This window comes from Anopheles moucheti, chromosome 3 (genome assembly GCF_943734755.1).
Source record: "Anopheles moucheti chromosome 3, idAnoMoucSN_F20_07, whole genome shotgun sequence".
NCBI classification, from domain to species: Eukaryota; Metazoa; Arthropoda; class Insecta; order Diptera; family Culicidae; genus Anopheles; species Anopheles moucheti.
The window spans coordinates 76520215-76532429 of record NC_069141.1 but is presented as its reverse complement, the minus strand read 5'-3'; the positions used below and the strand labels follow the sequence as shown (position 1 = coordinate 76532429).

Here is a 12215-nt window from a genome sequence, read left to right as displayed (position 1 = left end):
TAAATGCCCGACCGGGGTGTGGGTGTGGGTTGAGTGAATATAGAAGCTTTTAGCTTCGAAGTCTGCACGGCCGTCGGCGGTGGAAACCAATTCCCTTCCACCCTGCTGTCCACCCTAATGTTCACGAGACAATTTCATTCATGAATCGGAGCACCATACTCCGACCCGGTGGGTGGTGTGCTGGTGGTGGTGGTGGTCGTATGCGCCCTTTCTATTTCCCCTCACTCATTCATTTAGGCATAGCACCGCACGCACAGCAGAGACGCCAAAGCCATCGATCCATCCATTCACAAGCTCGCTTGCAGTGTCAATAGCACCAGCGCTACACCACCCCACGGTCTTTTGCAATGCCGAAAGAGCTCGACCAAACCATACGATACGGGGGTCTTTCCGAAAAGGGGAGGTGGGAGGCCACCAACGGGGCAACAACAAAAAAAACCAAGGCACGGCTGTCATGGTGCGCGTGTGTGAGAGGCTGTATCCAATTACTTTCATTCATATTTCTTCCAATAGCGTTCCTGGCATCCCACGGACACTGCCACGGAGAGACTGTGGCGACTGACTTACAACAGCGGTTCATGCCGATCATGCAACCCAGTTATAGCATGCCGACCAGCGCCTTGTCGCTTCGTTTTTCTGCGGAACAAAACTGCCTTCGGACGCAAAATCCGCAACCAAAAACCGGTAATAATGGCAGGCCCGAAATCAGACTGGAACCATTGTTACATAACGCATTACACGGTTAAACGCAACAGGTCTTTTGGAATTGTAACATTCATCGGTTTGGTGGCGTTATACTTACAATACTTAAGTAATAAGTTGTATTAAATATGTTAGAAATGCTAAAACGATCAAACGTTATTTGAACATAAATGTCCACGGACATTACTTTGCAGTTCCAATAAGGTAACTTTTAACTCATGAGAAGGTCGACTATTGAGACTGATGTCTAAACAGCAGCACCCTTTAACCATCGAGATGTAAAACGTGGTATGGAATATTTAGTTAAATGCACTGAATTCGCCAAGCAGACAACCACATCAAGCATCACCGTCCGGCACTTTCAGAGAATGCTTCACGTCATCGATCATACAGCCCCCTGGTTTAACCGGCTCACCCGTCAAGCTCCCACGCACCCGTTTTGTGAGTAATCTACTGTAAATGACAACAAACGAGAGGATGGCCACCTTCGCGATTTCATATCCGACAGCATTTGCCGGCGGATCGCAATACTACGAAGGTGTGCATCGTGATCTGTCACCTCTGCCGCCCATGCGCAAGACACATTAGTCCGCACGGCCTCTATAGCTGGAACCGCCGTGTTCGCTATAACGCTAATACAATTGACTTTACGGTGAATGTCACCGAGCCTGAGTCGATATATGGAGGTTGAAGCACACCGGTCGCTATTATTCCGTGCTACACCTTCACACTCCCACGTGTGTGTGGGGTTCCAGCTCCACCAGGCCGGGTTAGTTGTTGCAGTGCAGCAACCGATATGGCCGATCCCGCCATAACTCCCGCGAATGGGCAACCACAGAACGTTACAGACATTAGGGCGATTGCCTGGGTTGTGATTGATACGTCTCGAGTTACGCTCCCAAACGCCAAACAGCGGCCCAGCTCCAACAGAGTGGGTGACAGGTGATTTCTCCGTTTTGAGAGCAAGGGGGGGAGAGGGCGAACCTTACTTTCAGAGTTCTTCGCAGTTTCTGTGCTGGCGCAACAGCGGACGGAAATCAACACCATCTGGTCACCGGACCGCAACACCTTGCATCGATCGTTCGATAGGTAGGTAGGTATGATATGTGGTCAACACGTGAACATGTGCATGTATGGGCACTAACTGCGGGAGATAAGTGCTAGGTGGTGGCTAGGTACTACCAACAGGTGGTCAAGGCGTTGAACGGTGGTACTAGCTGATTGAATACGTAAAAGATCAAGCACGAAATAGGAATGTAACCATATTACCTACCACAATTAACATAGCTGTTAGTAAAGTTTTAGTACATTCAAGTAATTTTTAAATATTACAACTCGTTGTGTGTCGGCTGTTGCACTCATTTCATGCAACTCCATTTTCTACCCTATCACACAACGATGGCATGATTTTATGTAACCAGACCGGTCACACAACGTATGCATTTCATTGAACATCATATGTCAACCACCCGGGGTCCTACGTAACTATCCGCTTCATGCCACCGGAGGATAACAGGTTGAGACAGATACCCTACTCTCATTCAAGAATTGGTGTACCTATCACCATTGATATCACTTGCTATCACTTATCCCCATAACCAACAATTTTAAATGGTTGCATTGATCGATTTGGTCGAGGTTTGACCAAAATTTATGATTCAAACTCACGATTTCCGTGCAGATTGAGCGTAGGATATTTTTTACTATTTAAAATAATCATGCGTACAAAAAAGTGATGGCGACTGTAGAAATATTTCGCGCTCGCACTTTTTTTTTCAAACCGTATATCCCAACCACAGTCTTCATGTGATTTGCAAAGTCTTCGCAGCCGTGCAGGGGCAGAGGCTAGCCAATACGGGTTCGCCCACCTGGATAGGAATGTGACACAACGATGGAGAAACAAGCTGCGAGCGGGTTCGACTATCGGATTAGAGAAGCTGTCCTTCATCGTCTTCCATGGCACGCGAGCATCGCGTGGGTCAACAATTACGCCAACACTGGATACAACACAACTCGCTAACCCCTACCACACAGACCAAACAGGCATACCGAATAGACGTGTAAAATACGCCTTCTCTGCTAGCAATTTCATTCAGATCGTGACAGAAATGTGCGCGCGGGTTCGGGTGGTTTAATGCGTGAATAACGAAAACAAAAAAACGATTCGAACGTTCACAAATCCAAACGAGCGGACTTCTTCAACGGAAATTTGCTAGAATTCTTTACCCGATGATTCTATCAAAACAACAAAGAATCTATCCAAATTGAATTTGTTCCAAGAAAATGTTGTTTGATATTTTGTACAGTATGCAGCATATATGTATGTGGTAAACATATTATTATTTAGTTCACATTATAATCATCTTAATGCATACGCAATACAATAATTAATTTCATTATCATTTGGATCATTTGGAATTAAGACATTTCTGCTGTTTGAACATATGTTTGAATTGAGAAACAACGTCTTTGTCTTGGATAAATATTGCATTATTGCAGATGAATTAGAAAGACATATTAGCCAGCAAATCGTTTCAATCGTTGGTTGGCATTTTTCTTCCATGAAATGAAATGGATAGATGGAGGCAAGCAAGCAATCTTATTTCCATTTTCGCTTCATTGTACTACTGATATCAATAATCTTGTTACTAAAATAAATTATTACGTTTGTTACCAAAAAGGTTGCAATGAGAAAATATTGTGTCAACAGACCAAGACCAAGAGACCATCATAAAACATAAAAAACATCTGATGCATGTTAGTAAAACATGCAAAATGTAAAATTGCTAAATACGTCATGAATGCTTTCCCCTTAGCCTGTCGAAATGCCGATCACAAATGCGCCTAAATGTATGTGATTCGCGCAGCACGACCAGATAGAGACTGGGAACGCCCATATAATCCTGTTCTCTTGTTTGCACTCATTCAACACTTACCGGAATTTTCGACGTTCTCAAGAACTCCAACAGTGCTTCCAGAGATCCAAGGGTAGAGGCTTGCACATAAACACCCCGATCGCTAAGCCTAATGCTGTTAAGAGCGGATTTTAAGTCACGAGCCACTATATCCCTAAAAAGCAAGGAATGGTATCCAGTGTCAGAAAAAAACAGTTTCCACACAGCTGCTAATTGTACATACCTAAAAATCTCCACCTCGTCGGGTTTTTGAGCTATTTGCAGATTTAATCCTGCGATAGCTTTCTCCAGCTCCTTTGCCGCTATCTTTACACCTTGTGCCGCCATAATTTCTCTGTGTTCCACGTACGCGTTCTTCACGCGCAGCTCCTTCATCGGTTGTGGCATGAGCAATGCCTTGATCTGGGTCGTGATCGGTCCTTCCGTACCGGCCAGGATCATCGTATCGCCCTCGCGCAGTTTTCCGTTGATCAAAATTGCATCGATTGTCGTGCCGAGACCGGGAATGGCTTTCACCTCCAGCACGGTCGCTTGCAGGTCTTCGCTGTACATCAGTCGTTTGGCAAGCTGCTTCTGACAGAACTGCACTATCAGGAACAGCAGATTGCCCATACCCTCACCGGTGATGGCGCTCGTCGGTACGAGCGAAACGTACGTTTTCGGATCGGGATTTTCGTAGAACAGGGCCGCATTCAGACCCTGTTCCGCGAACTGCACAATGATTTCCTTCGTGCGCTGGTTAAACTCAAGCTGCGTGTTGGAGGCCTGGCCCTTCAAAATATCGCGCACATCCTTTCGGGGCATCGTGCTCCAGTCGTACAGCCGATCGATCTTGTTCAACGCAACCACAAACGGGGTCCGCTTGGATTTGAGCAAATTAATTGACTCGATTGTTTGCGGCTCCAGTCCGTGCATAATATCCACCACCAAAATGGCGATATCGCACAACGATGACCCGCGAGACCGTAGGTTACTGAACGACTCGTGCCCGGGTGTATCGATGATCAGCAAACCGGGCAGCTTGAATTGTAACTCTTGGAAGCCTTTCACAAACTTCGTTTGTTCCTTTATGTTATCCGACGGTACGTTGGTGGCTCCGATTTGTTGCGTAATACCACCGGCTTCTCCGTCCTGTACGTTCGTACGACGAAGCTTGTCCAGAATTTTCGTTTTTCCCGTATCGACGTGTCCCAGCACGCACACGACGGCGGCTCGTAAGTGATCGAGCGTCCTTTTCTTTTCGGCCTCTTGCGTACGTTTCGCAATTCGATCCAGCGCTCGCTGGCGCATTTTTTCCGCCTCTGGCCGACGATCTCCCACTTCCGTGTCAGAGTCATCGTCGTCATCGTCATCATCAGAGCCATCTTCTTCGTCGTCCTCGTCGTCATCGTCGGAATCATCGTTTTCCTCATCCTCATCTTCATTATCATCCTCATCACCTTCGTCGTCCGATCCACGACTGTCCTTTGATTCAACCGATTGCTGCTGGGACAACTCCGCGCCTGTTTTCTTCTCCTCTTCCTCCTCTTCACTATCAGACACATCCCAGGACTCCTTCACTTCCTTCTCCTTGGCCTTAGGTTCTTCTTGCGCCTTCAGATCCTCCGCTGTTGGCGTGGATTCTTTCGATTCTGTCTCCTCTTTGTTGGCGCCTTGGTTCTTCTTCGGACGAATGCGAGCACCGGGCTTTGGCCGGCGTTCGCCGGTTCCCTCCGGAATGGCGAGACCCTGCGCTTTCAGCGCTTCCAACATTGCCTGGGCACGTGCTCGGTTCTGTTTCTGTTTCGCCGTTAGCAACTTGCCCTCCGCCTTTAATCGCTCCTTGCGTTCTTTCTCCTTTTGCTTCTTCTTTTCCTTCTTTTCCTGTTCCAGACGTAACTGCTCCAACCGGAACTCTTCGGCTTGCTCTTCTAACTTTTGTTTCTCTTCTTCCTCCTTACGCATACGCTCCTCCTCCTCGCGAATAGCTTTCAACCGTTCCTGCATTATGGCCAGTGCAGCCTTGTTGGGTTTTTTCTTTTTCGCTTCACCAGAAGCTTCCCCGCCTTGGGCGTCAGCTTCGGTCTTCTTTGCCGTGTCTCCCTTACCGGGTGGTTCGCTCTTTTTTGATGTTCCTACGGGTCCTTCCACGACCGCTGCCGTCGAGGAAGATTCATTCTTTTTGCCCTTCTTTTTACCTGCTTTCTTCTGCTCCGGTTCTGTAGCCGGTTCCGTTGCAACAGGTTCCTCCTTTAAGGGGACATTTTGTTTGCCTTTTTTCTTCTCAGGCGCACTCTTCACTTCCGGTTCGTCCACTTCCGGCTGATCTTCGACCACATTCGCTTCATCTTTCTTTTTCTTTTTATCCTTCTTCTTGTTAGGTTTCTCAGCCTGAGCCTGAGCTTCTTCCGTAGCAGCAGCATCATCCGCTGTAGGTGGCGGTTTTTGACCAGAGTATTCCATTCCCAACTCTGCAAGCATACGATCAATCTCATCATCATCATCGTCGTCCTTCTTTTTCTTCTTCTTGCTCTTTTTGCCACCCTTCGTAGCGCCATCTTCTTCCTCCATTTTTGGGGCAGTTTCCTTTTTGCTCTGTGAACCACTTGCCTTCTTCGCTTTACCACTTTCGATTGGAGCAGTTTCCTCCTCCATCGAGCTTTTACGTGCCATTTCTTCGCGATCTTCATTCTCATGCTCCTGCTCCTCGTCGTCATCGTCGTCGTCCATCATCAACAGCGAAAATCCGACCGGTCCAGATTTGCCAGCCTTTTTCTTCTTTGCCTCCTTGTCCTTGCTGCCTTTGTCACCGTGTTTTTCGTCATCCGAACCGTTCCCGGTCCGTGGTTCCGTTTCAGCCGATGGCTTATCCTTCTTCTTCGTTACAGCCATCTTTTTAACCGACTCCGTTACCGTGGCTACCTCATCTTCCTCACCGCCGTCATCGCTATCCACGGCCTGTTTCTTGGCTCTCTTATCCTTTTTGGATTTTTTATCGTTCTTCTTGTTTTCCACCTCGACTTCCGTAATGTCCGTCTGGGGGACAGTTTCGTTATCGCTGACACTAAAATAGAATCGAACATACAGTGTAAGTGACAATGTGTTTGAAAGACTGCGCTACTACCTGTACATAACGATCACTCCGTGGAACCAGTTTTCAATTATGTTACTTACTTTTCCTCAACACCAGCACCGGCTGCTTCCTTCTTGCCCTTCTTAGCCTTTCCCATGGTGCGGTAAGCCTGCAAACGGGTTCAGCACTGTTAAGTGTCTAATTTTACCAATCCAACGTTAGGCACGATCCTTTCACCTAGAGGCGAACTGAAAAATACACGGCACCGATCACCCCACCGATTACCACACGACCAGGATAAAGCGACACGTACGTTATCCACCGAACTCCTTCTACAGTCAGTGTGACACGTTGTTCGGCACCGGCTCAACCAGTGCCTTTCACTCAGCGGAACGCGAACAATTGCTGGCGACAGTATGTCACAATTTTGAAACAACGCAAAAGGTCCGCTTGTTCTGAATGCACCAAACCGTGAGGAAAGACGGAATCGCGTTGTATAAGCACGGAAATCACTATCAACAAAGATTCACGAACCCACGACGCTCGAAACTATGGCTGTCAATCGTTCAGCTGTGACCACACTTGACAGACACCAGACCGGTCCACGGAGCGCCATGTTGAACATCACGATTTGACACATACCTTTTGTTGTTTACAATTCTACCCACTAACACCAACACATATTCTATTGTTATTCCCGACCAAACGCGCTATTTGCAATGGGATTTCATCAACCGAAAATTGAAAATGTACAGATGCATATATGAACATAATTTAAATGATTTCTAAGCGAATGTTATCAACGAAACAGCGAAAATCAAGTTTTCCGATTTGTCATCCACGCGATAAAGGACGATATAGGTTTTATGTTGCACAAACCGCTCCCATGTTTGACGCTTTGAATTCGAGAAGCGCGGAAAAATGACATTCCTTTGAAAACGATCCCAACAGCAACGGTCGCCATCATCGTAATGTGGTCAGGCTTGTTTGTCTGGTATCCTTATTTGTGTTCCAGTTGTGTTTAGCTGAGTGCCAGCGTTTTCTATCACATTTTATTGTATCAAACCGATACCCGATTGTAAATAAGCTTAGATGCTGCTTTGAATGCATTGTGTTAATTGAAAAATGGACAGGGCAACCACTGTTTCCGACGCGTTGAAGGTACACAATGAAAATTTAGTAAATGTACAATCATGTTATTATAAATATAATCGATGGATGCTTTTCTTTTTAGCGTCAACGATTACTAGCTGCTCAGACAATAAGAAAGGCTAACGATATTAGTCCACAAACGGTGCGTCATTTACGTGAGCAATGTTCTCCTGCATCAACTTCTACGGTTACAACTGCTGCACTGTACGCATCCGCGTCGAGCAACGAAGCTTCACCGCAGCAAAAGTCGATTAACATAACGGAACTGGAGGAAGAGAAAACCATTCACATGGCTACCACGCCGAGGAAGTTTACTTTCGAGCCGAAAGAAATTACGGCACGCTCCACCTTGAGCCAGTATCCGTCGGAGTCGAACGGGAAAACAAATCCGAGCAAGTTTTTATCTGCTGGCATTGAAGAAATATTGGCATCCAGTTTTGCCGATAACATAAGATGCATGGGACGTTCGCTGCGCGAAACGGCCGCAAGTGTACATGCAGATTTCGATGGTGATCAGATCGCGAATCTAAGCCTGCCACGTACGGCAGACATGAGTAAGTTGTCGTGCGACTCACTTTCATCATTACCGTCCGGAGTACGGTCGGAAATCGTGACAGGGAAATCCGAGCAGTCGATCAATCGAGATCCGTGGGAGATGTCACAACCCGCATTCGAAAGCAGCTGGATGAAGGAGAAAATACACGAGTTGAGCCAAATGGAGGAGACCAGCTTTCGGTCCGCAGACCATATGGCATCAAGGTTGCTCGCGGATGAGATGGCCTGGGAGCAGGAAAATGCAGATATTCCGGCAATGAACGCTAACCGACGACAGATAAGCCCTGTGAAGGGTATTCGAAAGCCACAGTTGAAAGATCATGTCGACTTTTCCTGCTTTTCCGGATACCTAGCTCAAGTGGACGACACATCGCACCGTTACGACGACAATACAGAGAATAATGATGGCAGCATCTGTTCCGTGGGACATTACTTTAACAAAATGTCTGATGATCTGAACAGCATGGTTGGCGATCAGAGTCCACCTCAGCGTAGGGCGCTGCCCTTGATAGACGTTACTAATGATATAGGTAAGTTCACAACGATCGGTGCTGTATGGAGGAATAATAAATGCGTATTGAGTTTTACCCATAATTATTGCAATTACTTTTCCTTACAGAAAGCCCTAGAAGCCCCTTGAAGGTATTTGGTGGATCAAAAGCGGAGCAGAACAGAAAGGAAAACAAGGAAAATTCGTTAAGTCTATCTTGCATTGCTAAAGCTATATGTAAGCATCGAAACGAATCTCAAAATGAGTGCATTGAAAATTCTTACCATTACTCTTTGCAGCATCCATAGATTTGGAGGACTCGCCCCACAATTTCATTCACAAACTCAAGCAAGTGCAGCGTACAAAATCCGAACAACTTTCTGGTTCCACCACCAAGGAAAGGAAAATGTCCGCCCTGCCAAAAGCTAGCATTGATTTGTCTGCGTTGCAAGCTACCAAAGCAAAACAATCCAGACCATCATTTCATGGGATCGATCGTGAGGACCACTCGGAACCAGCACCAAACTACCAACAGTGCGATACGCTCAGTTTCTCTGAATCAATGCTTGATTCATCCTCCACCGTGCCGGTCTTACCCCATTCCAAAACATCCAGTCCAAAAATGTCGGAATCGTCATGGCAAAACGATGAAACGGAACCACCAATCACACCGGTGCAGGAACCGAAAAGGAAACCACTGATCGATACGTTCCGAGTGTCAACGGCAACAAAGCTTTCGGAAGAGTATATGGATCTACCGTCGATTCCACGCATCAAAGGCACACCAGCGTGCCAGAAGAACATCTTTGACGATCGTCCAATTGCTAAGCCGAATCGAAAGCGTCGCTCGAACTCAACTACGCGCCATGAAATGGCTGGAGAAAAGCGGGAAGATCTAGCGATACTGACGAACTTTATGCAGGCACGCTCAAAGTCACCATCCAATCGGGCTGAACTTAAAGCTGTAAGCGCTAGCACTTTCGATCAACATGTGCGTGCTAAAGATTCCAATATCTCGTACCAAGTGACACCGAAAATTTCGCATCTCCGTAAACCAGTCCCATCGGAGCCCGCTTTGGTACGAAACAATCCACGAAAATCGCACCTGTCGCCCGAACCGCGTACAGCTAATCGTTCACCGTACTCATCCCCTAAAGGGGGAACGGGTAGATCGTCCACGTCATCGGAACCGTACGAGGAAGTAGCGGACAAGTATAGTCTTCGTGTGCCCGGAGCGCCATCACGTTCGGCTTCGCAGTGCTCCGGTAGCACGGAGTGGATTAACCGAAGCGAGGGAACACTTCCGCTGAAGGCCACGCACAGTGAGCTGTCCTGGGGTAGCACTAAATTGCGCAAAGGAGAGAAAAAAACTATGCAAATCAAAAACACCTCCAACCGGAAGCTGCTTGTGAAAGCGGTCATTGTTGGGCCAGGTTTTCAGTTGTGCGGTACCGAACAGAGTGGACTACTGACGCTTCAGAGTCAAGAATGTCGTACCATTACGGTCGATTTTTGCCCTACCGTTATTGGTGCGGCAATTGGAGCCCTTTCGTTTCATCCTCCGAACGATTTGCACATCCAGCGGGTTGTGAGCTTGTACGGGTACGGTGGAGAAGCATCGATCAAGATCGAAGGCATACAGAAGGGTCCAAGCGGTCCATTCCTGGAGCTTGGCAGTGTGCGCAATTTAGGCCGTCCGCTGGAGAAAAGCTTCTCGCTGTACAACAAAGGTACCTTACCGGCATTCGCACGTATCGGCATCGATAAGAAGGGACTTGATCAGGCGCTGCTGGCAACGGCCGTCTACGTTCAGCCGCAGCGCACGATCATTCCACCGAACAGTTACGCCCACGTCAAGGTCGTGTTCAAACCGCGCCGGCAAGAGATTGCCAAAATCTTGCAAAAACAAGTCGACGTCCTGTCGATTACCAATCTGCACATCCTCTGGGGCGATGAACCGACACGCCATCGTATTCGTAAAAATATTGCGCTGGTGAAGCAGAACAATCTGATCGATCCAAAGATGAGTGCACTGGAATCGATCTGCAAACCGTTCACCGACGAGAAGGAGCTCGATGGGCTGGACATGTTCAGCGAACATGTGTTCGATACCATCCACGAACTGTTTCTTACCTTCCGAGAGTACGAGCTGGTACTAACAGTGGACCGTGCACTGGACGAAACGATGCTTGACCTCTCCATTGCAGATGGCAATACGACACTGTTTAAGACGATGTACGCCAGCTCGGAAATGGGATCTTCGCCCAGATTGGCGGACGACATGATGTTACCAGCTGTGCCGGGAAGCATCGGACACTCGCATGCCCATGGAATGGGTCCGCCATTGACAGCCAGTTCCAGCGGAGGATTAGTAAGTACGCACAGGCGTGACAGTGGTGAATCTTGGTCCGTACGACCAACGGCTCTCGAGTTCCGACCTTCCACCGAGCGAACGAAACAGTTTGTGATCAAGAGCAACTTCTACACGGCGCAGTACTTTGAGCTAAACTCCAACTATCGACAGCTGTTCCGGCTTTCACCGTGCGAGGGACACATCCGACCCGGGCAGGAGGTGGTGATTAACGTATCGCTCCACCATCTCCAACCGATCGGTTCAACCGCCAATCAGCAACCGTCCATTTTTGTCGTTGTATATATTGAAAACGAAAAGATCACCATTCCCGTGCAGATACATTATGGCAATTGAATGATTATTTACGCTTATTATTCTACTATATGTTTTTAGGAAGGCACTATTTATGATAAAACTATTTTTCTTATGTGCACACAACTCTTTTCGTGTTTTAATTTAATTTGATGTTTTTAAATACTCACGTTATTCCGTTGAGTCCGCTCTGTTAATGGTGGCAATTTGCTTTGTGTGTGGAAATAATTTTTCCTTAAGATACGAACAGTGTGGGTTTGTTATTGAACAAATCTCAGAGGGAATATATACATGTTCCAGTATTGCTGCAGAAGGTTAACAGAACAGTACTCGATCATTCTCAACAGGCAAACTTCGGACAAACCACACGCAAATATTTCGCTTCCGGAATTTCATCAGCTAACAATGAAGAAGGATGAAAGGTGTTTGCAGTACCGAGAAATCCAAGAACTTATCAGTAGTTGTTCTACGGTATGTGGAAAACTTATGCAAAAGAAGGGAGCTTGGAATATAGAAACTTTCGGATGGGTACAGAGAATTCAAGAGATACAACTTCAAACTAGGTTGCGGAGTGCAACGGAAAGTTAGGACGGTCTGTGGTTTAGTTTCCAACTGAATATGTTGATTTTAGCAGAGCTTGATGAACTTCGTGAAGATAGATGATAATCGCACTTTTTTCCGATA

General features: G+C 47.0%; 2 protein-coding genes across 2 annotated transcripts in view; one reads left to right on the top strand and one right to left on the bottom strand.

Moving 5' to 3' along the window:
* The window catches only part of LOC128300954 (eukaryotic translation initiation factor 5B), a 30985-nt gene extending 23744 nt beyond the window's left edge, over positions 1-7241 (bottom strand). Inside the window, exons 1-3 of the mRNA XM_053037218.1 lie at positions 6771-7241; positions 3841-6660; positions 3639-3771 (exon numbers count right to left, since the gene is read on the bottom strand). Coding sequence (XP_052893178.1) covers positions 3639-3771; positions 3841-6660; positions 6771-6826 — 3009 coding nt within the window. The 5' untranslated portion in view covers positions 6827-7241. The remainder of the gene's footprint in view (positions 1-3638; positions 3772-3840; positions 6661-6770) is intronic.
* A 553-nt stretch (positions 7242-7794) lies between these two features.
* Positions 7795-11657, top strand: LOC128302282 (uncharacterized). The gene is made up of 4 exons (XM_053039070.1): positions 7795-7830; positions 7904-8906; positions 8996-9103; positions 9166-11657. Exons 1-4 carry the CDS (start codon positions 7795-7797, stop codon positions 11571-11573), a joined length of 3555 nt encoding a protein of 1184 aa, XP_052895030.1. The 3' UTR covers positions 11574-11657.
* Positions 11658-12215: the final 558 nt, after the last annotated feature.

Excerpts from the sequence above, each read along its gene's own strand:
- LOC128302282 (XM_053039070.1), top strand. The coding sequence starts at position 7,795 with ATGGACAGGGCAACCACTGTTTCCGACGCGTTGAAG. Across the intron at positions 7,831-7,903 it reads CTGTTTCCGACGCGTTGAAG|CGTCAACGATTACTAGCTGC; the intron begins GTACACAATGAA and ends TTTTCTTTTTAG. Across the intron at positions 8,907-8,995 it reads AGACGTTACTAATGATATAG|AAAGCCCTAGAAGCCCCTTG; the intron begins GTAAGTTCACAA and ends TTTTCCTTACAG.